This window comes from Ochotona curzoniae, unplaced genomic scaffold (genome assembly GCF_017591425.1).
Source record: "Ochotona curzoniae isolate NIBS_2020 unplaced genomic scaffold, NIBS_Ocur_1.0 contig_3819, whole genome shotgun sequence".
In the NCBI taxonomy this organism is placed as follows: domain Eukaryota; kingdom Metazoa; phylum Chordata; class Mammalia; order Lagomorpha; family Ochotonidae; genus Ochotona; species Ochotona curzoniae.
The window spans coordinates 58,503,927-58,529,351 of NW_024466004.1; the positions used below are offsets into that span (position 1 = coordinate 58,503,927).

A 25,425-nucleotide genomic window follows, 5' to 3' on the forward strand; every position below is an offset into this window, starting at 1 on the left:
TTCAAAATTCTTATTAGTTTTTATTTGAAAGGCAGAAAAGAGAGAATGAACAAGAATGCACCTTTCATCTTTTAGTTCGCTCCTCAAATTCCCACAACAGCTGGAGCTGGGCCAAACCAAAGCTAGGAGCCAGGAACACATATCTGGGTCTCTCCTGTGGGGTACAGGCACTTGGTGCTTGAGCCGTGTCCTGGGGCATCAACAGAAAGGCTGGATTGCCGAAAGAGATGGCACAGGACAGGATCCCAGGCACTCAGAACAGGACACAGGTACCCTAAGCGGTGGCTTGACCTGCTACATCACAGCACCTGTCCCAGGACTGCATATCTAATGCAGCTTGCCTGGGGCCCCCCTGCAGGAGGACCTAATTCATAGGTGGTATGGAGAAATGTTTAGAAGTTTAGATACCATGAGTAGCTTGAAGAGATGGGAATTTTAGCACATTAGCAACTCATTGAGAAGATTAAAGCTTTAAATATGTATATCTGTGATAAAGTATCTGTCATAGCATCCATCATTTGCATGATTTAAGTGTACAGTTCGGCAGCATTCAGTACACTCACACTGCTAAGCAGCCAGAGCTACGATTCACCTTGTGATACAAACTCAGAGCCCATGGAACAAGCCACACTGGGTTCCCTCTGCCTCTAGGCTACGGTGAGTAATGCTGCTCTGTGTACACAGATACCTTTGGGAAATTCTGTGTTCAGTTATGTAAGGTATGCATTCATAACTGGAATGCCGAGGTCATGTGTTTTTGTTATTAACCTTCCCATGTGTTTGTAATAAATGGCTTACATTTTGTCTTAATCCAGTTTTTCTAGAGGGATACAATTCAGGAATGCATATCATTACGTCCTTCTCTAGCAGATTGCCACCCTGTGTTAGAATCAGCTCGGTTTGCCCACATCATGAGTAAGGATCTCGAACCAAGGCTATGTCAGGCTTCATCTCAACTTCCAACCTGTGGTTGGGCTTTGAGCAAGTGCTTGACACCTTACATGTGCTATTCACAAACTTGCTCTCCTGTTCCCAGAGTGTCTAGGATCATTACCACCATCCTGCACATGGAGGTTTGGGCTCAGTCTTCTGCTAAATGCCTGGCCCGGGGCCTGGGCCCTTTGCTGGCAGTAAACACTGAAATGCCTGTGAGAGCCCTGGCAGCAGATGGCCCGTGGTTCGGAAGTCGTGGGCTGGCCTGCTGTCGGCCCCTCTCACAGCACACCTGTCCCTCTCTCTGTAGTCATACCCTGTGGTCGCTCCCTCCTGGACCATTTTCTGAATGTCTCTAGGGAAGATTTATGCAGAAACCTGTGTGAGCTGGCTAGCTGCCATCACTCTTGCTGGGTCTGGCCTTAGGAGCTGCTGGTCTCAGAGCCCAAGAATGGGCTCCCCCTGGACTGATGCTGGGCTCCCATCAAGGGAATGGCCACCTCTGCACTCCTCCTCCCATGCTCTGAGAGCAGGAGGCCTCTCAGCTGGCAGGGAGGGTGCTGCTGGGCTCAGTAGCTGCTGAGGACTAATGAGATTGTCTGCCTCTGCAGATTGCCAGGCCCTGCAACTGGAGGCCTGATAGTGTTTTTGAGTCAAAATTGGAAAATGAAAATCACACCAGAGAGCAAGCCTTTTAGCAAGAGCTTAGCACACAAGGCTGGTGGAAGATTCCATTTTCTATGAAAGAAAAGCTCCATGCTAAGGGGCAGTACTTAGACCTGAAGGACCTAGGAGAGGGTTCCCAGTCTGAAAATATCACAGCAGTGATCTCTGCGCAGCAGCAGGTTCCCGAGTCCACGGCTCAGCCATTGAACAGCTACTGAGTGAGCAGTTCCTGAGTGTGTCCAGTCATCAGAGGCCTGGGAAAACGCAGCATACATGAGGGCAAAACAGTGACATCCTTGCTTTCACCAAACGTGCATTTTAGCCTTTCCGGTAAGATCTGCCCTAATCACATTTCTATTAGCTGAAGAGCTGGGAAAGGTTCCTGTAGTAGGTTTGAGCTAGAGTCAAACCAACCAAGTAGCTGGGCTGTGGGTTCCATGGTGTGTGAGTGCGTGTTCAATTCCATTATTTCCTGAGTCTTGGCAAGTCATGACTGACTTAGAGTTGAGCAGAAATGATTTATCCCAGAGCCTTTGGGTTGATGGAGCTAAAACCTGCTGGAAGCTGAGAGCAGCAAAGGTGTGTGCAGTGCAGCCACGAGGAGAGCGATGAAGTGGATGTTGGTTCAGCTTTGAACAGCCTTGTGCTGAGGGAGGGGGTTCTCATTTCTCAGCCCCTTGCTTGTTGCTTGCAGGGAACACCACCCCAGAAGGGGCATGTCTAGTTCCGATCCAAACATTTGTAAAGAGAATGATCAGGTAAAACCTTCAGGAAAGGAGTTTACCTGTAAAGGAAGCAAAGAAGCATCTTTCTTTCTTTCTTTCTTTCTTTCTTTTTTTTTTTTTTCCAAATAAAATCCTCAGTATTTGAAGGGGAGGGAAGGGAAAGGACTGCCATCATTTCTGAGTTTGCTTAAATCCATGCATGGTGGACAAGAGGTACTGCTTCCCACGATTACCACCAAGTCCTGACAGCAAAAGCCAGGGATGTACTTGCTTTTGCTCATGAGTCCAGGTTTATGGGAGCATTCAAGATGTCTTGTTTTTTAGGTAGGATGTTATATGACCCTGCACTTTGTGTTATTTCATGTGCAAAGTGTTTCCTGCTTATGATACAGGAAGTGCTCAAACTGACCCAGGGCAAGGTGACATGTGCTTCTGTAGCTTTCAACTTCCCTTAACTGCAAGAGGGAGAAGAGCCTGGGGAACTCCAGCTCCCTGCTGAGGCCTGGGAAAGCAAAAGAGGACAGTCTAAAGCCTTGGGACCCTGCACGCCCCTGGGAGATCCAGAAGAAGCTCCTGGCTCCTGGCTTCGGATCCAGCTCAGCTCTGGCCATTGCGGGAGTGAATTTGCAGATAGAAGATCTTCCTCTGTCTCCTTCCTCACTGTCTCTCCTCCTCTCTGTGTATTTGACTTTCCAATAAAGATAAATAAATCTTTAAAAAAAAAAAAAAAAGAACCAGGGGAAAGCATAGCTGCAGATTTGGATATATTTCCTGTGCAGGCAACAAGCCTTTGCTCCACGGTTTTCACTCTGGGAGCTGCTAGAACCACCTGGCGGTGGTTCACAACTGTTGCTAATAAATTCATTTAATTTGTCTACATTGCAGCCTGAGCCCTGACATATTCGGAGTATCCTTCAGAATTGTGTCCTGCAGTAACTCTTGGGATGCTCAGCCAAGGTCGTGGACTGCTGCAAAGTTGGGACATTTGCCAGTCACACATATTGTTTCTTAAGGCTAATGTAAAGCTTGGTTAAGTCACACAGTTGGGTGGATGCCTCCAGTTCTGTGCTCGCTGAAGGAAGACTGGAGAGAAACGGAGCTCTGCCTGAGGATGACCAGTACGGCTGTGTGGTGTGCCGGAACCTGAACTGAACCCAGAGGTTGTGGAGACTGATCTGCTAGCGCAGATCTCATGAAGACTTTCATTTTGGGTGCTTAAAGGTCAATGTATGATTGTTGTTTACATGGCTTGGTATGACTTAAAAACTAATTTGAATCAGGTATTGACTTTAATAAATACATTTTAAAGCAAGATTCATGTCTAATTATCTGTTTTAATGGTGATACAAAATGATGTTGGCAGCTTTCCTTCAGGAATGGTTCAAGAATATTCCCAGATTTTTATGTATTCTTAGCTCCAAATAGGTGACATTATGTCATGTTCCTAACACGTGAGTGGTATTTTCCCTTCACATAGTTGTTTTGTAAAGGATATACAACATGTGTCACCCCTAGCTTCTCTCAAGAAGTTTATGACCTCATTTCTGTGTCTACTGATCCACCAAAGTTTATGACCTCATTTCTAAATGTGCCAGTCCACCAAAGAGGCTGCAGTAACTATTTGGATGTCTTCGTAGATATTTCTGAACTGAGTAGCAATTTGATCAAAGAGACAATCTCAGGCATGTCGCTGTGGCAGGATGGAAAGGGAACTTGCACTGCAGGCAGGAACTCAAGTCCTTCTGCCAGATTCCTTCTCTGCAGGGCTCTGCAGCTGAAAGCCACACTTTAATGACCACAACCCTGCTTTTCACTTGTTCTAAACAAGCTGGTTATATGCCTCTAACTTGAAGCTTGATTCACATTTACTGCCAACCTCGGCCCTTGACCCTTTGTAAGGACAGAGAGGTAGATGAAAGAGCCTATCTACTGATTCACTCCACAAAATTATACAGTGGCTGTGGCTAGGCCAGCGAAGGCTGGAAACCAAGAACTCAGTCCAGGTCTCCCATGCTGGTGGCAAGAACCCAATCCTTTGAGCCATCATCACCGCCCGCCATGGTCTGATTCGTCAAGAAGCTAGAGTTAGGAGACAAGCCACGTGTCAAACACAGGTACTCTGATGCGGGATGCTGGTGTCTTCACCAAATGCCTGCCCTAAGACATATTGTCCTACCTAAGCAGCTTTCATTAATAGCACACCAGGTGTCCTTATCTGTGAGCTATTATCTCTACCTTCAGTGCCCCTGAGTCACAGCTATGTGCTCTGCTCAGGGCTGGCATCCTCGTGTATCTTTGTCTCCAGCCAGGGACTATGGGCACAGCCTGGCCTTTGTGGAATCATCTGGAAAGCCTTGGCATGGAACAGGAGAAAAAGACTTAAAGGTGCTATATACAATTGATTATGTTTTATCCAAAGAGCCCCACAGGCTTCCATGAGGCTGGGTCTAGGGCTTGGCTTCTCAATGCACATCTTCATCTTCATAGACTTGGTGGGGCATGAGAGTGGACTCTGTGCACACTCTGACCACAGCACTGCTGCTGCTAGAGACCCCCCATCTGGGCCTGCAAGGGCGGAGTATACACTGTGGTTCCTAAGAATAGACCTGAGGAATGGCTGTGGTCCTTCTGCTCCATCCCAGTAGAAAAGCTCACAGTCTGGAGGATTTTATTTTAGTATCTACTCACATTTCATTATACTTGGCCATTTCATTTTCCTTGCTTTGGGCAACAAATGGCTCCTCTTGCCTGCATGAAAGCAGCTCCTCAAAGGGGCGGTGGTGAAAACGCTCATCTGGAGTCACTTTGTCTGGATTCAATCTGCTTCTTTCATTCCTTTTTTTTTTTTTTCTTAAAGATTTATTTATTTGAGGGCCCGACGGCGTGGCCTAGCGGCCAAAGTCCTCGCCTTGAACATGCCGGGATCCCATATGGGTGCCGGTTCTAATCCCAGCGACTCCACTTCCCATCCAGCTCCCTGCTTGTGGCCTGGGAAAGCAGTCGAGGACCGCCCAAAGCTTTGGGACCCTGCACCTGTGTGGGATATCCGGAAGAACTTCCTGGCTCCTGGCTTTGGATCGGCATAGCATCGGCCGTTGTGCTCACTTGGGGAGTGAATCATCGGATGGAAGATCTTCCTCTCTGTCTCTCCTCCTCTCTGCATATCTGACTTTCCAATAAATAGATAAATCTTTTTTTAAGATTTATTTATTTGAAAGGCAGAATTACAGAGAGAAGGAGAGGCAGGCAGAGAGAGTGAGTAAGCACTTCCACCTGCTGGTTCACTCCTCAAATAACTACAACATCTAGTGCTGAGCCAGGCTGAAGCCACAAGACTCCATCTGGATCTCCACCTGGGTGCAAGGACCCAAACACCTGAGCCGTCTTCTATTGCATTCCCTAGGCACACTGGCAGGGAGCTGGATCAGAAGTGGAGCAGCTGGGGCTCAAACCAGTGGCCACATGGGATGCTTACATTGCAGGTGGCAGCTTAACCTCCTATTACACAATGCTAACTCCTAGATTTGTTTTCTGACTCTACCTTGCAATACTACCGTAATCTCATTACTTATCTCTTTGGGCATTGTTTCTCTTCACTGGAGTTGGCTGATGGAATTAAGTGAGAAGCACTTAGCACATATTCTCTTACTATTACAAATTTTGTTCCCCCAAAGTACCTGTGTTTAAACTCTTTCGTAACTATAGAATGTGACTGTATTTGGAGATAGGGTCTTCCATGAGGCATTTCAGTTACAGGGAAGTCTTAGTGATGTCCCTAATTGAACATGACTGGTATTCTTCTAATTGGAAGAAGGGGATGCTGAGGGCACAGAGCAAGTCCCCATGAAGACATAAAACTCTTCCATCTGCTGGTTCACTCCCCCCAAGTCAGCAACATCCAGGGTTAGGCCAGGCCACAGCCAGGAGCCAGGAACTCGATCTGAGTCTCCCGTGTGGGTGGCAGAAATCCAACTACTAAAAAAAAAAAAAAAAAAAGAAAGAAAGAAATCCAACTACTGGATTACCACTTGTTGTCCTGCATGAACAGACAGTTGGATCAAAAGTGGAGGAACTGGGACTCAAACCAGGCATTCCAGATTGGTTTGAGTTCCACGTTTTAGTTTTGTTTTATTTATAAGATAGATTGACTGATATTACTATACATAAAAAGCCATTTTTTTGAATCTGAGGTTTAATATAACCCCATGATACAACCCCTAATCTTCTCTTTCATCAGTATGTTTTTACAGAGTTCATTTATTTGAAAGGGAGGCTGACATGGTCAGAGTGAGCAGTATCTTACCTCTGCTGGTTTACTCCCTAAATGGCTGTGAAAGCCAGTGCCTCCATACAGGTTTTCCATGTGCACAGGGATCCAGGCGCTGGTGCCATTTAATGCTGCCTTCCCAGGCACAGCAGCAAGGGACTGGATGGGAATTAGAAGAGCTGGGACTTGAACCAGCATTCTGATACAGTATGTTGGCATCCCAAGCAGTGGCTGAATTGGCTGTACCGCACTACCTCTGTTTAGCCAATATTTTCAACCAGGCCACGGTATCCAGGTACACAGGTGCCATACATGAAGTGCCAGTTAGAAAAGGTACCTTTGATCAGGAACTGTGCAGGGTTTGGTAGGAAGAAGAGCTGTAAGGTTATGAGGTGTTGCCTGCCAGGTGTGTTAGCTAGCACCAGCCTAGTTACTCTCACACTCTTAACCCTTCTGGCTTCCTTCCCTCTGCAAACCCTTTAGTGCTTTGCACAGTAGGTGCTGCGAGTGTTACCTTAATGTTGCCAGTGTGGGCTGAGCTGTCTTCCTCCTCCAAGACCCATTGCCAAGGGCACTCCCGCAGGTCTGTAGGACTACGGAGCCTGGGCCTCTCCTCTGAGCGTCCTGCGTTCCTGAGGGTTGCCATAGGGAATCTGACCTCTTGACCAAGGTGGGAGGCTCGTCCCCCTAGTTCGCTCTCCTCCCGTCTTAATATGGCTTCCGCCACACTTGGGCCTACAGAGCTGCTCCAGCCCTGGTCCAACCCCCGTGGCCATTTGTGATCCTATAATTCTACAAGCCGAGACCCCACTCCACCTCCTCACAGCACTAACAGTACTTGTAGGAATTACTTCCCACCACTTCGCTGGCTGACCCTGGAGAGGTCACTCCTCCTTCTGCCTGTAAAATGGGCACAACCGTGTCTTGCAGGTTAGCAAAGATAATACACACCCTAAATGTTTCTATATGCGATTCGACAAAATCTGCTGAGAGTGTCACGAACGGAGGACCAGCTCACGAAAAATCTTGAAAGAGTAGGACAGGGACCTTACAAAATTGACCAAAAATGGTCGCATCTACCACCTCCCTCGGCTCCCCGCAGAGACACTGCGAAGGGACCCCAGATTGCCTTGGAATTCCTGCTCCTCTTTTGCGGATCTGGTGTCATCTTTTACCCCTTCATTTTCAGGGTAACGGGTTGTATCTCCGGCAGCCCCCGCAACGGCTCTGTGAGTCTCCACGAAGTGTAAGGTGGAAGAAAGCCCTAGAACGGCGTCCGGTCACCTAGACAACCACACCAACTTCCGGTTCGATCGCCGCTTTGATTTCCTCCAAGACGCACGCATGCGCGTTGCGAAGCGAGGCGCGCGCACCGCAGTCTTCAGCCGCGCGATGCAAAGTTGCGCGTAGCCGCCGGGGCTGAGGGCGGTCCCGGCGAGGAGTCCCGGGAGGGACCGGGCCCCTGGCGGGCGGGGCGGGGCGGGCAGGGCCGGGCTCGGGGTTCCGGACACTCCGGACACTCCGCCGAAAAGCCAGGCGCAGCAAGACCCTGTCCTCCGCAGCCCGAGCCGCCACGCTGGACGTGCGACTGGAGCCCCGAGGCGGCCCCGCGGCCGGCCAGCAGCTGCTGCGGGCCGAGCCGGAGCCGGGGGCGGTGGTGCCGGGGCGCCGCGGCGGCCGGGCCGGGAGCGTGCTGCGCTGGTTCACCACCGCCGTCCTGTATGCCGCCTTCCTGGGGCTGGTGAGCGCGGGGGGCGCGAGTTCGAGTCTCGCTTCTGCCACGGGAGACTTGCCCGGCCTTGACCTCACAGTTCCTTTCTTCCTCTGAAAAATGGGCACGGCTCTAACCTTTGGAGGGTTCTGGTCAGGTGCAACATTGTCGGTCTTAGCTTTTGTCAAATCTTTGTACCTCTGCGTGGGAAGTGGGGAAATTGTTTCTCAGGTGTTTTTAAGCCGCTTTTGGCCTGACCTTCCTCCCACCGCTGTTAACTCCCTAATTATTACTCAGGAAAGCTGTTTTTGTCAGATTTCCTTCTCTCAGGAATCTGAGCAAATTTTGTCAGCCACGGAGTTTTGCATAGAGAGATGTGGAGGGCAGGGATTTTTCCTGGTTGACGTGGCTGGTCCAGAGTGGAATCAGAAATACACCTCACTCTGCCCACGGTGCTCTTGCAGAGCAGCCTTCCCATTCTAAACGGTTTGCTTGGCGCAGGCGGCAAGGCGACCATGGACTCTCGGGGCTGCCCTCAGTTTTCCCTTTGGGGAGCCTCCCCCTTAGCACCTGATACCTGTGAGCTGGGAAACTGGGAGACAGTCACTTCTGGTCATTAAACGTCCCCGCGACCCTGAGCCGCACTCATTCTTGTGACAGTGGTGGTTTGTTGATACAAATGAGTTCTCCTGGATGCCTGGTGCTGCGGGGAGGCCCGGCAGGTGTTTGTAAGTTGATGAGAGCTGGCATTCAGCCTGCTTGTACCAGCGGACAGCCGTGGGCCTCTGCCTCCTGGGTCTCGGGCCTGAGAGCAGAATAGTTTCTATTTGGATAGGGATAAGCGTAGAATGGAGTAGTACAGGTAAAGTGAGTTATTATTTTTAAAGATTTACTTATTTTTAATACAAAGATATACAGAGAGGAGAAGAGACAGAGAGGAAGGTCTTCCATCGGTAATTCACTCCCCAAGTGGCCCCAGTGGCCGGTGCTTCGCTGATCCAAACCCAGGAGCCAGGAACTTGTCTCCGGGTCTCCCACGCGGGTGCAGGGTCCCAGTGCTCTGGGTCATCCTCCACTGCTTTCCCAGGCCACAAGCAGGGAGCTGGATGGGAAGTGGAGCTGCCAGGATTAGAACCGGCGCCCATCTGGGATCCCGGCACATTCAAGGCGAGGTTCTTAACAATTATGCTATGGCGCTGGGCCCAAAGTCAGTTATTTTTGAAATCTGGACTGATTAAACTTTTCTCTTCAAGTTGTCCAGTGAACTCCCTCTGAAAGTTGGCTGTAACCATAGTTCTTGCTAAAACTAGGTGAGAAAGTTTAATGTTAAAATCATTTTATAAATGTATTCAAGGGCATTTCCACAAACAACAGAAAATATACTTTTTTTCTTTGCAATGCAAGCAAAGGATTTGCCAAGTATACTTTTTCCATGAGCTTAAAACTGTGTATGTGTATATATATATATATACATAAGAGTCATGTATTTGGGGCCTAGCGTGGTAGCCTAGTGGCTAATGTCCTCACCTTGCATGCACCAGGATCCCATATGGATGCTGGTTCTAATCCCAGCAGCCCTTCTTCCCATCCAGCTTCCTGGGAAAGCAGTCGAGGATGGCCCCAAAGCCTTGGGACCCTGCACGCACAAGTGAGACCCAGAGGAAGTTCCTTGCCCCTGGCTTCAAATCAGCTCAGCTCTGGCCATTGCAGCCACTTGGGGAGTGAACCACTGCGCAGAAGCTCTTTCTGTCTCCCATTTGTAAAATATGACTTTCCAATAAAAGTAAAGCTTTAAAGAAACGTTATGAAAAATAGTTCATATATTTGAAAGGCAGTGTGACAAGGATAGAGTGAGAAACAGATTGTCTGCTGGTTCACTCCCCCGCTGGCTGGAAGCGGCCAGGGCTGAGGCAGGCTGAAGCTAGGATCCGGGAACTGTGGGCGGCTGGGCCTGAGCCGGAGGGCTGTCTGCCACTGCCTTCCCGGGTGCCTTAGGAGGAGCTGCTTGGGAATTGGAATGCCCAAAACTTGATGAGATACAGGGGTGCCGAGTTAGGATAAAAGGAGGGGGAGGGTGTTTAAGCTACTGTGCCTTAATGCTACCCCTGAACTTTTTAAAAAAAAAAGATTAAAAAAGATTATTTGGAAGGCAGAGTGACTGAATGGGACAGATATTCCATGTTTTGTTGTTTGTTTCTTTTTGCTTTACATACCAGGCGTCCTCAACAACTGAGGCTAGACCAGGCAGGGCCCAGGAGCCAGGAACTCCTTTCATGTCTCCCACCTGGGTGGCAGGGACCCAAGTACCAGGGCCCATCACCTGCTGCTCCTCCTCAGGGAGCTGGACTGTCCCAGGAGGCACTTTGATGGGATATGGACCTAACAGGTGAGGTCCTCACCACCGTGCCAGACATCTGCCTCTCTGGCGACTTGGGAAGGTCCATTAAGTGTCTTGTCTCCTAGAAAACCCTGTAGCCCTTGGTTCCTATGGCCAGGGATCTCTGAAGAAGAAAAAAATTTTCTTTTTAATTTAAACTTTTTTTATTATATATTTTTTTAATTTTTATTTTTTGAAATTTATCATATAATTCTGTGTAGCCTGGGGTTCCCCTCCTCCCATTTTCCACCAAACAGTGTTGGCAATAGAGATGTTTATTTCTTTTTTTTTTTTTAATTTTTATTGGAAAGGCGGATACACAGAGAGGAGAGACAGAGAGGAAGATCTTCTGTCCGATGATTCACTCCCCAAGTGAGCGCAACGGCCAGTGCTATGCCGGTCTGAAGGGCACCCATATGGGATCCCAGGCGTGCAAGGCGAGGACCTTAACCACTGCGCCATTGCGCCGGGCCCAGAGATGTTTATTTCTTCTGTATTTTATAAGAGTAGTTCATGGGATGGTTCTCATATGCTACCAGAATTAATGTTGTTTTAGTATCAAGAAAGTTACATTTTGGTGTTCTGGTTTCAACATCTAATTTATAATGGATTTATAATGTATGTTCCAAAATGTACAAAATTAGTTCAGTAGTCCTAACATTATATTTTAACGTGTCAAACCAAATAGTCTCTTATGCCAGTGTTTGAAAGCAAGCAGAATGGCAATGAAAAGCAAGAATAAAAAAGATTTTTAAATGATGAGAACTGGGAGGAGTATACCAGCAGTAGGATTCTGTATCACTCGGGATAACTATTATTGTCACTGTGAATTCTTCCTGGGTGTTAGATTTGTTACATTGTAATTCCTGACCCCTCGTTGGTATAATGCAAAAACTACCAACAGGATACACATCGTTATTTAATGATTTACACAAAGTTTTGGAAGACAAAGCTCCCATCCATTCTTTTGCTTCCCAAATGTCCAGAATAGCTGGATGAGCTAGGCTGAAGCTGGGAGCTGGGAACTCAATCTAGGGTTTTCCTTGTGAGTAGCGAGAGCCCCTGCTGCCTGCCGGGGTGGACAGTAGCAGGAAGTTAGATTTGAGAGTGGAATTGGGCCTGGAACGGAGGAGTGCCAACGTGGCCTATTTCCCACACCAACAGGTGTTATTTTAATGTAAGTAAAACCTTTTGTCTTTTCCAATTCCAGGGCATGAGTGTCTCCATCCTTGGGCCCACGTTTCAAGATCTGGCAACCAACGTGAACCGAAATATCAGCAGTCTTTCTCTAATTTTTGTGGGTCGTGCCTTTGGATTTTTGAGTGGCTCTGTGATTGGTGGAATACTTTATGACCTTATGAATAACTTTCTGATTTTGGGTAAGTAAACACTCGTTTTGGTTCCTTATGACTTCCAGTGGATTTATCGTTTGCCCTTAAATTTAAAAAATGCTAATCTGTAGAGCTTGACCACTGAAATAGGTAGTGTTTAGGTGGCCTCAATGGCACTTGGGTTTACTTGATGCCTGCTCACACCTTGACAAGTGCAGGTATCCTGTCCTGGGCCCACTGAAAACTTAGTAGATGTACTGTGTCTTAGCAATCCTTCAGCTCTCAGGTGTTCACTGTAATAGAAGCATTACGATGTAAACATCTCTGCTTATCGGGCTGTTGGGCCTTGAGAAGTCAGAATAAACTGGAGTGTAGCCAGGACAGACACTGGCTAGGAACAAAGGCAACGAGGGCTGGAGCAATGGTTACGGGCTACATTTTGTACTCTGTTGTCTTATGTCCATAGCAGGCCCCAATTTCTGTACCTCATCCTGCAAATGTGAGATAAGCAGAACTATTAAACTCATTCTCTGTATTGCATAGATTATCATGCTTAGTGAAAATGTTGATTAATGTGGCAATTCATTTGGAAGTGAAGAGGATAATTTATTGTTTGTGAATAACTAAATAAATCCCTGCTGTTTCCATAATGGGTCAAAATGACTTTTTAAAATTTTTCTTCCCTGTATCTCATACCAATTTATTACTAAAGTTTATCTCTAGCTGTTCTTGTAATTACATTTATTTCTGTCACTTCAGTGTTTTGCCTAATTTCTAAAAATTCCTTTTGCTTCTTAAGTATTAAGCATTTTTCTTGTTTATTTGTTTAGTATTAAACATTTAAATAGTGTTTTTCTGGTGTCTTGAAAAAAAGATTTTAATGTATTTGAAAGTCTGAGTGACAGAGGGAGAGATGGGGAGGTCCCTGGGTGTCCGAAGCAGCCAGGCCTGGACTGCTGCAAAGCCAGGAGCCGTGCACGCCATGCCAGTCTTCCAGGTGGATGGATGGCCCCAATTACTTGGGTTGTCTTCCATGCCTTTCTGGGTTCGTTAGCAGGGAACTTGACCGGCACGGAGTAACTAGGACTTGAACCTGCACTCATGTGAATTGCTGACTTGACGGATGATAGCTTAGCACTGTGTGCCACGGTGCTGGTCTCTGTTTCTCCTGTCTTTTGCTATAAAACTGTCTTGTATAATGTGTAGCTCAGCTGGTAGCAAAGTTAACTCAGTTATTAGCAGTGCTAGAGCTGTCTCTGTGTTACTATGACTCTGATGGGAATAACCACGTGCAGGACTGCAGCCCTCACCCCTTCAGTGTTACTCATTGTGGCTTGTCCTGGTTCACATTTTTGGAAGCTTTGATGGCAGGAATGGTGCTTCCAGAGGCTGACTTCTTGACCTGTCTCCTCAGGGGTGTCCACGTTGGCTGCCACCGTTGGGCTGTACCTCGTCCCTCTCTGCAGGAGAGCTGTGTTGCTGATCGTCATGATGTCCGTCTTCGGAGTTTCAGCTGGCACTCTGGATACAGGTCAGTGAGCGTTTGGTGTCGTCTCGGGAGGAAGAACTTTCTACTCAGAACAAGTAGAGCAGATGACGTTAAACGGCCACTCTAGGGCCCTTCCTCCTGCCCCTTGCAGGTGACAGACTTACTAAGTTGGAGTCACCCAGTCAGACTCACCCTCTGTCAGCTGTTATTCTCGCTAATCAGGGGCACTTAATTTTGAGCAGACAATTCTGAAGTGAAAATATTTTTTTTTTACAAACAAATTTTTTTCTTTGTCTCAGTTTTATTTATTCATAATTACATTATCCTAGAGCAAAATGAATACAGGAATAGTATAGTATGTGATTTTAAATTTTGGGGGGCATCGAAGATTTTTTGGTGTTCTTTAAAAACTGTGACTCTTTTCCCTGAAAACATGCAAAAAATGTGAAATCTGTATGAAATGTGGCATGCATTCCTAGATATCAATGTTTTATCTCCCAATTCTATAGATATTCCACAGGCTGCTTTTTCTTTCTTTCTCTTTTTAATTTTTTTTTCCTTTTTTAAAGTATATTTGTTTTATTATTCTATGATACAGTTCAATAGGCTATTTGTTTTTTTAAAAGATTCTCTTTTATTGGAAAGTTAGATCTACAGAGAGAAGGAGAGAGAGAGAAGCATGTTCTGTTGACTGGTTCACACCCCACATGGCCATAATGGCTGGAGCTGAGCTGAGCCAAAGCCAGGAGGCAGGGGTTTCTTCTGTGTCTCCCACACGGGTGCAGGGTCCCAAGGCTTTGGGCCATTCTTGACTGCTTTCCGAGGCCACAGGCAAGGAGCTGGATGGGAAGTGGAGAAGCTGGTATACAAACCAGTGCCCATATGGGATCCTGGTGGATACGAAGTGAGGATTTTAGCCACTAGGCTACTGTGCTGGGTCCGACAAAAATGATGTAGAACATGCAAACAGGGCAGGGGCTGCTGGTGTGGACAGTTGTACTATACATGCACAAGCTTTTCTTCAGGATGAAACTATCCTTGCACAGGGTAAGGACTTGATGGTTTAATAGGGTGAGCTGCACCCACCACAAAACGCACGGTGCCTTTGCAGCTAAAGGAGATGCTCGCGGGACACTCCGTTCTTTCTCTTTTCTTTTTCGTCTCAGAATTTCCTGCGTTGTCCCAGTGGGTTCTCACTACATCTTATGTTATTATCATGTCTGTAAAAAAACTGCTGAACATGTGCCCTCACCCCAAATCCAGCCCTCTTGCCCCCCTTTTCCTTACTTTCCTATTGTTGGATAAATTGAGAAAATATGTTGTACCTTGGGCTGAATTTGGTGGAAGAAACACAGGGTGAAAATATTTGTTTTTTAATCTAAATACATCTGTTAAAGAAAATGATACTTGAATACTTGATGTGTCTTACCTTTCCCCTCGTTGGCATCCAGGCAGCTTCAAGTGCAGGCGGCAAATGGTGCCTCATTCCTGAAATGGGCACCCCAGAATGTGGGAGTGTCACATACGTTCCTGAACATGCGTCTTGTTTTTAAATATCCTGGAAGTCATGACTAATTGCAAGGATAGAAGTTTTGGTTATTTGGCAGAAATGTGATGATGAAACAAACCTTTTAAATATACAGATACTTAAATTCTTTAAAGTGAATAAGCATGTGAATTTTTCTGCCAGAGTTTGTGAACAGAGCTGTGGCATGAGGGTCTTTCCCAGGGTGTGTGGCGTAGGGGCAGTGCTATGCACCCCTGCAGATCCCACCTGGGAGGTGGTGATGCCAAGTTGCCTGAGGGTGATGGGTTAGAATTTCCTGATTATTGAATTCACCCTGATGGGCATGTTTAACACCACAGAATATTCTGGTGCTTGTGACGTGAGAAGTAGACCCAATCCTTTTCTGCAAATTGAACTTTTTGTCCCTAAGTTACTGTTTGACTTAATCGTTTTCCCCATCTTTCATTGGTAGGTGGTAATGTGCTTATCTTGGCTCTGTGGGGCGACAAAGGAGCCCCACATATGCAGGCCTTGCACTTCAGCTTTGCCTTGGGCGCCTTTCTGGCTCCCCTGCTAGCTAAGTTGGCCCTGGGTCCGACAGCATCTGCTGGAAACTACACGGAGCTGGAGCTTCATCTCCCCACCCTCAACCAGTCATCTGAAGTGGACTCGGGCCCTCTCTTTGGAGTCCCTGAAAACTTGAACTTACTGTGGGCTTATGCTGTCATTGGGGCTTATGTTTTTGTAGTTTCTTTCTTTCTGTTTGCTCTGTTTTTCAAGAAAAGTTCAAGATGGGAAAAAGCAAAAATGTCTACGAGGACGTCTAAAAAGGCGACATACCACCACAGCCTCCTTTGCCTCCTGTTTGTGTTCTTCTTTTTTTACGTTGGCGCCGAGGTCACGTACGGCTCTTATGTGTTCTCATTTGCAACCACCCACGTGGGCATGGAAGAGAGTGAGGCGGCCGGCTTGAACTCCATCTTCTGGGGCACCTTTGCGGCCTGCAGGGGCCTGGCCATCTTCTTTGCGACGTGTTTGCGGCCAGGGACCATGATTGTGCTGAGCAACATTGGCAGCCTGGCCTCGTCTTTGTTCCTGGTGCTTTTTGACAAGAGCCCGATTAGCCTGTGGGTAGCGACCTCGGTGTATGGGGCATCGATGGCAACCACGTTTCCCAGCGGTGTTTCCTGGATTGAGCAGTACACGACCATCCATGGGAAATCGGCAGCATTCTTTGTAGTTGGTGGTACGTTGGGAGAAATGGCTATTCCGGCAATAATTGGATTTCTTCAAGGTCAATATCCTGATTTGCCTATTATTCTGTACACGTGTTTTGGGTCAGCAATATTCACTGCTGTTTTATTTCCTGTGATGTACAAATTAGCCACCTGGCCTCTTGCTCGCCAGCGCAAGGAGCACAGAAAGAGTGAGGACCAGCGAGCTTTGCTCTCTTACCTTGGTTTAAATGATTATGAGGATGCGAATGAAGATGAAGACACAGAAAAATGGAATGAGATGGATTTTGAAGTGGTAATAGAGGCATCTAGGAATTCTGTAATGGAGCCGGCATTAGAGGTCTCCAGCCAGTTTCTTGCAGACTCACGGGTGCCGGAGGCCTCTCCACTTAAGACTGGCAGTTCTTCTGTGGAGCACCTTGCTGGAAACCAGAGTGGAAGGGCCTGCCCCTGAGAGCAGGTGTATCTTATGCTGACATCCTTGGCAGTCACCGCTGGGAAGGGCCTGGCAGGGGTGAGCCTGCACAGGTGGGCAGCCTGCTTCTGGCATGTGCTTTTCCAGGTCCCCTCCTAACAGCTGATGCCACCAAGTGTTGACCTGTTTGCTGCTCCCAGATGCCTTTCTAAGCAGCCCCGTGGTCTCACATGGGAGCATCTTGTTAGGAAGCTGGTGTTTGGCATGGGGCTGGCCAGATAGTGTTTTAATGTCTTTCTTCCTCAGAACATGCAAAGAAGGCATTTATTTTTGAGAATATGGGTGCTGTTCTAATAGGACAAAGTCCTGTAGAGGTTGAGTTGATTTGCTGAACAAATGAGCGTAGTGCCAGGGAAGAGGAAATGGGCAGCTTTGGTGAATGGATGACTTTGTCTTGCCTGGGGTGACTAGAAGAATGCTAATGATCATGTTTGAGCATCTATGAAGAGAACCCAGTGTAGGGCCTGAGACCTGGCTGCAAGGCCTGACTTTTCCTCTGTGTTTGTAATTATTCCCTTGCTGTGTGATTTCTAGGAATGAAAAGGAGATGATTTTTGACTGGAGAATCCATGCATTTTACTCTTTATGTAAGGTGTCTCTTAGTAATTAAGCTGAGGCTACATCAACAGTTTTGATGTGTATGTAGAATCAAATTTATAAGAATAATTTATTTTTATGTGTAATATCTGAAACTCATGCATCATAGCACTCCATGAACTCTTTGAAGATCCCCTCTATAAGTACCAGTCTATTCATTTCAAATGAGAAGTGAAACAAAGTGATAGCTTTAAGAAAGTACTACTGATTGTACCTGTCAAGTTGGTACAGTAATATTATGGCAGTATTTGATTATTATGAAGAGTACTTTTTTCAGTACTGGATTCATTGATTTTTTTTTTTCAATATACTTTTTCCTTACCACTCTCTGTCTCTGAAATGAAGATATATTTTACCATCAGTGATAATTTAACATTGTGGCAATGTTTATTTCACAATCCCTTTTGTTGCACCTGCCTGGCACATGTTGGGTTATACAATCAGTGTCTTTGATTTCTGTGAAATACAGTATTTATTGATGGGGATTACACTATTTTTGGAGAGATTTCACAAGTGCTTTTTCTATGTTGAGTTTCTAGTCCATATGGGATTTGAGGACCGTAATGTGAGTGTAGCCTGTGGTTCAGAGCTATCCCATGAGGACTAGAGCTGAGGGCGGTGTTTGGAAGTCCCTCTTAGCTCAGTGACAGAGGCTGCTGGCAGCTTTGCTCTTGCAGGAGGTAGCTACCCTGGCTAGCATTAAATGAACAGGGTTGGGGGGAGGTTGCAGTTACATGCAATTGAGAAAAACAAGAAAAGAGGCAGACACAAGATAAAGGCTGTGAATGTAGGCAGCCAGAGGGAAGCCCCTTCTCTGTGGATTGAAGTTGACCCAGAAGGTACTTCTTTAGTCTTTTATTGAACTGCTCAGGGCATCAAATTATAGGGATTGATGTGGCACAAACATTGGTAGCCACGTCTTATTGATAGTGGCCAGCCAGTGCTTGGTGATGATCAGGAAACAGCAGTGTGAGCGATGTGGAGAAGTCAGTATGTGAGTGTCTCAGGGATATCCTAAAGCATGCAGTCCTGTGGCCTTGACCATTCTGTAACTGCAAACCTTCGTCTGCAGGCCTTGACTGGGGTCTTGAGGTTTTGCCCACATAACAGATCATTGTCTATAGAGTTTGACCTTGGTCTACGGCACCAGCAGTCTGTGAACTCAAAATTCTGATCGCAGTCTGCTCTGTTCTTTCTTATCAAGTCACACTGTTATTTTCTTTTTTTTTTTTTTTAGAATTGTTTGTTTTATTGTTAAAGTCAGATATACAGAGAAGAGGAGAGACAGAGAGGATCTTCCATCTGTTGATTGACTCCCCAAGTGGCCGCAATGGTTGGAGCTGAGCCCATCTGAAACCAGGAGCCAGGAGCTACCTCCAAAGTTCCCTTGTGGGTGCAGGGTCCCAAGGCTTTGGGCCATCCTCGATTGCTTTTCCAGGACACAAAGCAGGAAGCTGGGTGGGAAATAGAGCCACTGGGACGTGAACCAGCATCCATATGGGATCCTGGCACATGCAAAGCCAGGAATTTAGCCACTAGCCTACTGCTGGGCCCTGTTATTTTCATGTTTGAGAGCAGCAGTGACCTACTTGTGTGTGGTGGGTAATCCCATGGTGAACGCCATCTTTCCCAGAAATCAGAGTACTTGTGTTACTCACCCTGGGACCCTCCATCCTGAGTTTGATCTATCAATGGAGCTGAACTGAAGACCTGAGAGTCTTGGTGGCCTGAGAGGCAGGGATAACAAGGGTGCTGGCTATGAGCACTGGTGCCACTGGCACGCACTGTCCTTTGATAAATGAGTTGAGCTGATGCCAGTTCTGTTTACATCTCTGCACATCCTAGGCTGAATAACATCTAATATGTATCTGACATTAGTTGTTGCTCTTTCTTCTTTTAAAAAGTTATTTATTTTTGTTGGAAAGGCATAGTTGCAAAGAGAAGGAGATACAGAGAGAAAGTTCTTCCATCTACTGGTTCACTTCCCAAATGGTTGCAATTGCTGAGCTGATCTAATCCAAAACCAAGAGTCAGCAATATCTGGGTTTCCCACATGGGTGCAGGGTCTCAAGGCCTTGGGTCATAGTCTGCTGTTTTCCCAGGCCACAAGCAGGGAGCTGGATGGGAAGTGGAGCAGCTGGGACATGAACCAAGACCCACTTAGGATGCAGGCACTTTTAGGGTGGAGGATTAGCCAATTAAGCTTTTGCACAGGCTCCTGTTGCTCTCTCCTGTGTGTGTTCTGTAAATTTGAGTTTGTTCTCTCGTATGGCCAGTATGGCACTTTTTATGACCATTCCTACTTGCTCTATCTGCCTGCCTCTCTACTGGTTTGTGTTCATCACCAGTGTTTTTGAGGAGGGCTGGTGGAGTACCCGCCAATAGTCTGCTCCTGTTTTTAGTCCATGCTCTTCCTCTGACCTGCCAAAGCTGCCCTGTTTCGACTGTCTCTCAGGCTGTGGTGTTAGGTCGCTGCACTTGTTTGGCAGCTGACCTCCAAGTACTTTAGCAGGAAGCTGATTCTGAAGCAGAACAGGCAGGACTGGAAGCTGTTGTTCTGACCTGAGCCTGGCATTTCAGGCAGTGCTGTAACACCACACTCCTGAGAATTGCTATTTTTAGTAGGCTATTATACGGTGCGTATTCATGGTTCATGGGCTGCACTTGGGGTAGTAGTGTCCGGTTTGGGGGAGTGTTGAATTCTTTGCCATTTTAGAGGTTTTAAGTTTTCTATTTCTGACTCTGGATCTTTGGTAGTCGACAGTCCCTGAGGAGCCTTCCTTTCTGATGTGTACATACACATGCAGACACAGCACACTACCTGCCCTGCATGTACATGGAGAGGTTTTTGACAGTTGTCTTCAGTTGTCTCTATCTGCTACCTTGACTGTTGAGCTGTGTGTGTGTGTAGGACTCCCAGACTGGCGTTCTCTATGGGGGAGCTGTTTGTACAGGCTAAGAGGTCTGGGAGAGCCTAGCCTCATGGGCTTCTGCTCTAGCATGGGGCTGTCCAATTCATTGTTCTGAGGTGATGAAAGCATTTTCAGTCTGCACTGCCCAGCACAACTACTGACCACATTTGGTGAGTGTAGGCCTTTAAAGTGGCTGGTGTGACATTGAATGAATTGCTAATTTAATCCAAAGGGCAGCTGTTTTGGCTGGAGAGGCCTAGCAGGAGAAATGAGGCATCAAGCAATCACACAGGGGTTTTCAGGAAGGATTTGTTTCTCAGTGTGTTGGGAAGAGAGAGTATCTGGGGCGGAAAGGTTGTCTAGATAACTTATCAAATGCATGATATGCATGGTTACGGCCATTAAACACCTGGTAGGAGGCACTCATGACAGCGGGTAGTCAGCTTAGTGGTTGGAAGACTTTGGCCCCAATTGTATGTAATGGGAATGCAGTGAGGCTGCTGACCTTGCTTTTCAAAAGGGAAGAGATACAGAAAAAATCAAACTTCCTCCGTGCCAAATTTGACCAGTTGGCATTTGAGCTATATTTTTCTCTAGATAGAAATTTTCATATTTAATGAAGAAGTTTTACATTGTTGACTTTTTAGAGTTAAGAATAATTTTTCTTTATTATCCAGCATTTCTATGATGACTGCTCTAGTTATATCTTCTCTAGTTCTGTATGCCTTTTTTCCTGATTACAGAGAAGAATGGTTCTTACCCTTTCGCTATGTTTTTATAAGATCTATTTATTTGTTTTAAAGGCAGAGTAACAAAGATGGGAGAGAGAGAATGAGAGATTTTGCAGGTGTCAGTTCACTGCCCAAGCGGCACCTTGGGACTAAGCCTGAGGCAGAGTGCAGTCTGGAGCCTGGCACTTCTTCCAGGTCTCCCTTGTGGGTTTCAAGGACCCAGGTACTTGAACTCTCTTCTGCCTCACAGTAGCAGGGAGCTGGATCAGAAGTGGAACAGCTAGCGCTTGAACTGGTCATCATTTGGGATTACTGCATCACAGGTAGCAAATTAGCCCACTGTACCACAAAGCTGGACCCATGCCCTTTGGGTGTTAATACTTCTGTATGTGTTTGTGTCTTCCTTTTGTATGAGCTTAGCACACAAGGCTGGTGGAAGATTCCATTTTCTATGAAAGAAAAGCTCCATGCTAAGGGGCAGTACTTAGACCTGAAGGACCTAGGAGAGGGTTCCCAGTCTGAAAATATCACAGCAGTGATCTCTGCGCAGCAGCAGGTTCCCGAGTCCATGGCTCAGCCATTGAACAGCTACTGAGTGAGCAGTTCCTGAGTGTGTCCAGTCATCAGAGGCCTGGGAAAACGCAGCATACATGAGGGCAAAACAGTGACATCCTTGCTTTCACCAAACGTGCATTTTAGCAATTCCAGTAAGATCTGCCCTAATCACATTTCTATTAGCTGAAGAGCTGGGAAAGGTTCCTGTAGTAGGTTTGAGCTAGAGTCAAACCAACCAAGTAGCTGGGCTGTGGGTTCCATGGTGTGTGAGTGCGTGTTCAATTCCATTATTTCCTGAGTCTTGGCAAGTCATGACTGACTTAGAGTTGAGCAGAAATGATTTATCCCAGAGCCTTTGGGTTGATGGAGCTAAAACCTGCTGGAAGCTGAGAGCAGCAAAGGTGTGTGACACTGACCTTGGGATCTGTGCAGTGCAGCCACGAGGAGAGCGATGAAGTGGATGTTGGTTCAGCTTTGAACAGCCTTGTGCTGAGGGAGGGGGTTCTCATTTCTCAGCCCCTTGCTTGTCATATGTGGAGATCTGCATGTTCAATCCTAGGTCCAGACGCTTTCTGTGAAGAAAAAGACTCAGAAGTAATCCCATAGGAAATACTTTACCTGCCATGATATCAAGGTGGTTCTGGGTTTTTATTTTTGTGTTTCCCATGAGATGGCTATGCTTTCTGAGTTTGCCTAGATGCATGCATGATCATCAAGCAGTGGCCGCTTTCCTTTGTTACCACAAAGTTGACAGCAAAAACTAGGGATGCACTTGCTTTTGCTCGCTGGCAAGTCCTGGTTTATGGGAGCATTCAAGGTTATCTTGTTTAGATAGGCTTAGTTATATGACCCTACAATTTCTTTTTTATCTTATGTACAAAGAATTTTCTGCCTATGATGTGGGAAGTGCTCTGTCGTGCTGACCCAGGGCAAGGTGACATGTGCATCCGTAGCCTCTAGCATGCAATAGCTCCAACATGGACAAGAACCTGGGGAAAACGTGACTGCAGGTGACAAGCCTTTGCTCCACTGGTTTTACCTTTGGGAACTGCTAGACTCACATGCCATCCTTTAATTGGTCTGTGATGTAGCCTGAGCCCTGACAATTTTGAAAAGATGTATTTTGTTCAAAATATTAAGAGAGATTTTTCATCTGCTGTTTTACTTTCCAGAAGGCTCTAATGATTTGAGTTAGGCCATGCCAAAGTCAAGATCCAACAGCTATTTCTGGCTCTCCCATGTGAGTGGCATGGGCCCAAATACTTGGACTGTCGTCTGCCATGTTTCCCAGACCATTAGCAGGATGCTGTATTAAAGTTGCAGAAGCTCCACTTGTCTCTCCGTTCCCCCTAGATACAGGAGGAACAAAAAGAAAATCCAGAAACAATGATCTCACCCAGTGTCCCCTAACTCTCGTTCCCTTCCACCCTGATCAACTATGGAAAAATAAATAAATAAATTCAGTTCAATTAGAAAAAAAGAAAGTAGAGAAACCAGGACATATGCATGGCCATATGGGATGCTGTTGTACGAGGTGGCCTTACTCATGCCAACACAGTATTAGCCCTGTCTTGATGTTTTCAATATACCCCTCAGCCAGGGTTGTGAATATTAGCTTTTATTAGTGTGGCTAACTGCCTGTCACACATATTTCTCAGTATTATTATTTTTAGAGGAACGTAGAGCTTAATTAAGTCATGCTTTTTGGGGGGTACCTCAATTTGCATGCATTTTGTCTGAAAGAACACCGAAGAGGAAGAGCACTCTTATTTTCTGTTATCTCCTGCTGCCTGGTGGATTAAACAGAACAACCAGGGCCCAGTATAATGACTCCGTGACTAAATCTTGCATGTGGCAGTATCATATGTGGATGCCGGTTTGTGTCTCAGCTGCTCCAATTCCCATCCAGCTCCCTGCTTGTGACCTGGGAAAGCAGTTGAGGACGGCCCAAAGCCTTGGGACCCTGCACCCACGTGGGAGACACAGAAGATTTGGGGAGTGAACGAGGGGATGGAAGAGCTTTCCTGCCTTTCCAATAAAAATAAATAAGTCTTTAAAAAAGAGAATAGTCAGTGCTCCCATGTAAGTTGCATACAGAACAAACCTCCACCCACAGCTTTTGTAAATTGTCTGTCTAGCCAGATTTTCACTGGCTGATTTTCATTTTGGGTGCTTAAAGTATAGCTTCCCTATTCAGAAATATTTTATACATCTGAATGTATGACTCCTCATTGTTTACATGGCTTTGCACAGTTTGTTTATAAAAATGTTGACTTCAATAAAATTGATAAGATTCACATTTCCTTGTGTGCATTTTATTTATTTTTCTGTGTGATATAAACTGACTTTGGCATTTTTTTTTTAGGAATGCTTCAAGTATATTTTTAGAGTGTTGGTGCCTTTGAGCTCTTGATGTATGTGATGGTCGTGTGCATTGCCCAGTGTTTTTATATCACATGGTGTAAAGTTATATAAAGTGGCTCCCCAGTGCTTTCCATGAAGCTCCATTTGTTCTTCCATTTTCACTTCATGCCCACAGGTTTGGTGGGGCATGAGAGTGGGTTCTGTGGGCAACTTCAGCCATATCACTGTTAGGCTTGAAGACTGGCTGTGGTTCTTCTGCTGTGAGCCAGTGGAAGGGGTTATGATGGTCTGGGTTGGTGGCATTTTCATTGTTAAGGCCCGGTAGCTTGAGAGCAGCTTTTGTGTCAAAGTGCAGGGAAAGGGTGATGCAGGTCTCTGCGTTGCATTGCTTCCTTTTTCTTTTTAGAAGTTAGCGTAAAGAGAACAGATTTCATGTATTTCATAGGTATAATTCTCAGAAATAACCATAATGCCCTCTCTCCTACAACTCCCCTCTTTTCTTCCTTTCTTTGTTTTATTTTTGGAAAAATTTATTTTCAGTCCACTCTATCATTAAGGCTTAATGCACCACTAGCTGTAATATTCAACATGTAAAAACTATAAACAAGGCTAAAAACAAAAAAATCGTAAGATGTCTGTTTTGTTCCCTTACATTTCTTAGTATTCTGTGTTAACAATCATGTATCAGAGAAATACGGTATTTGCCTTCTTGGGACTGGCTTATTTCATTAAGCACAATGGTTTTAGGTGCATCCATTTTATTACAAAATAGTGGACTTAATTATGGCTGAGTATTATTCCATAGTGTATATATACTATATTTTCTTTTTCCACTCTTTGTCAAAGATTAAGTGTTGCTGTGTGGATTAGTTTCTGGGGTTTCTAATATGTTCTGTCAGCTTATATGTGTGTTCTGTGCCAGTAACAGGCTTGTTTATTTATTCACATTTAAAATTTGATTTTATTTTTGATATTGTTTACATAGTTGACAAGGATGCATGCTCATGAAGACCACTGATTAGGGTGGGGAGGGTCAAAGCATGGAAGAAGGTGGGTGGGACAACAATTTAATTCTCCTTTTCTTCCTAATCTGGGAACGGGGGAAGGGAAGGTGGCGGATGACAGATGTCCACTTGATGTCATTTTAGAAACCCAAAGTGGATAAAAATGTTCTGAGGGTTTTGCTTGAGATGTTTTGATAGTTCCAAGGTGATGTTTAGTTCATTACTCCAAGGTTGAGAAAATCATTCCAGTGTTCATTGGCTGACAGAGTCCACCCGAATACCTCTGCTCACCCAGATGCTTGCACTAAAGGTTAGCCAGGAAATTTGTCCAACTTGTCCTGCTCTCCAACTTCTGACATGGCACTTGATGTCCTCTGCAGGCCTAAATGAGCTGGTCATCATGTCCCCATATGCATCTGGGCATGCAATCCTCTACATAAGCATTAGCAATTGAGGAGGCCCAGTCCAAATACATACATTCCAAGGTCGGATCACAAATACTGTGATTTTCTCTATGGCTGGAGTTTTGAGTCCAGTGGTCCAATT

The 25,425-nt window shown here is 46.0% G+C and overlaps 1 protein-coding gene and 1 long non-coding RNA gene across 2 annotated transcripts; both read left to right on the top strand.

Moving 5' to 3' along the window:
- Positions 1-1,572: 1,572 nt before the first annotated feature.
- LOC121158824 lies at positions 1,573-23,808 on the top strand. The gene is made up of 2 exons (XR_005884219.1): positions 1,573-2,178; positions 21,913-23,808. It is a non-coding gene; the product is annotated as an uncharacterized LOC121158824 (long non-coding RNA).
- On the top strand, positions 8,291-16,723 carry LOC121158822 (sodium-dependent glucose transporter 1B-like). The gene is made up of 4 exons (XM_040983901.1): positions 8,291-8,332; positions 11,890-12,058; positions 13,425-13,541; positions 15,479-16,723. The coding sequence occupies exons 2-4, from the start codon at positions 11,893-11,895 to the stop codon at positions 16,693-16,695; spliced, it is 1,500 nt and encodes a 499-aa protein (XP_040839835.1). The 5' UTR covers positions 8,291-8,332; positions 11,890-11,892; the 3' UTR covers positions 16,696-16,723.
- Positions 23,809-25,425: the final 1,617 nt, after the last annotated feature.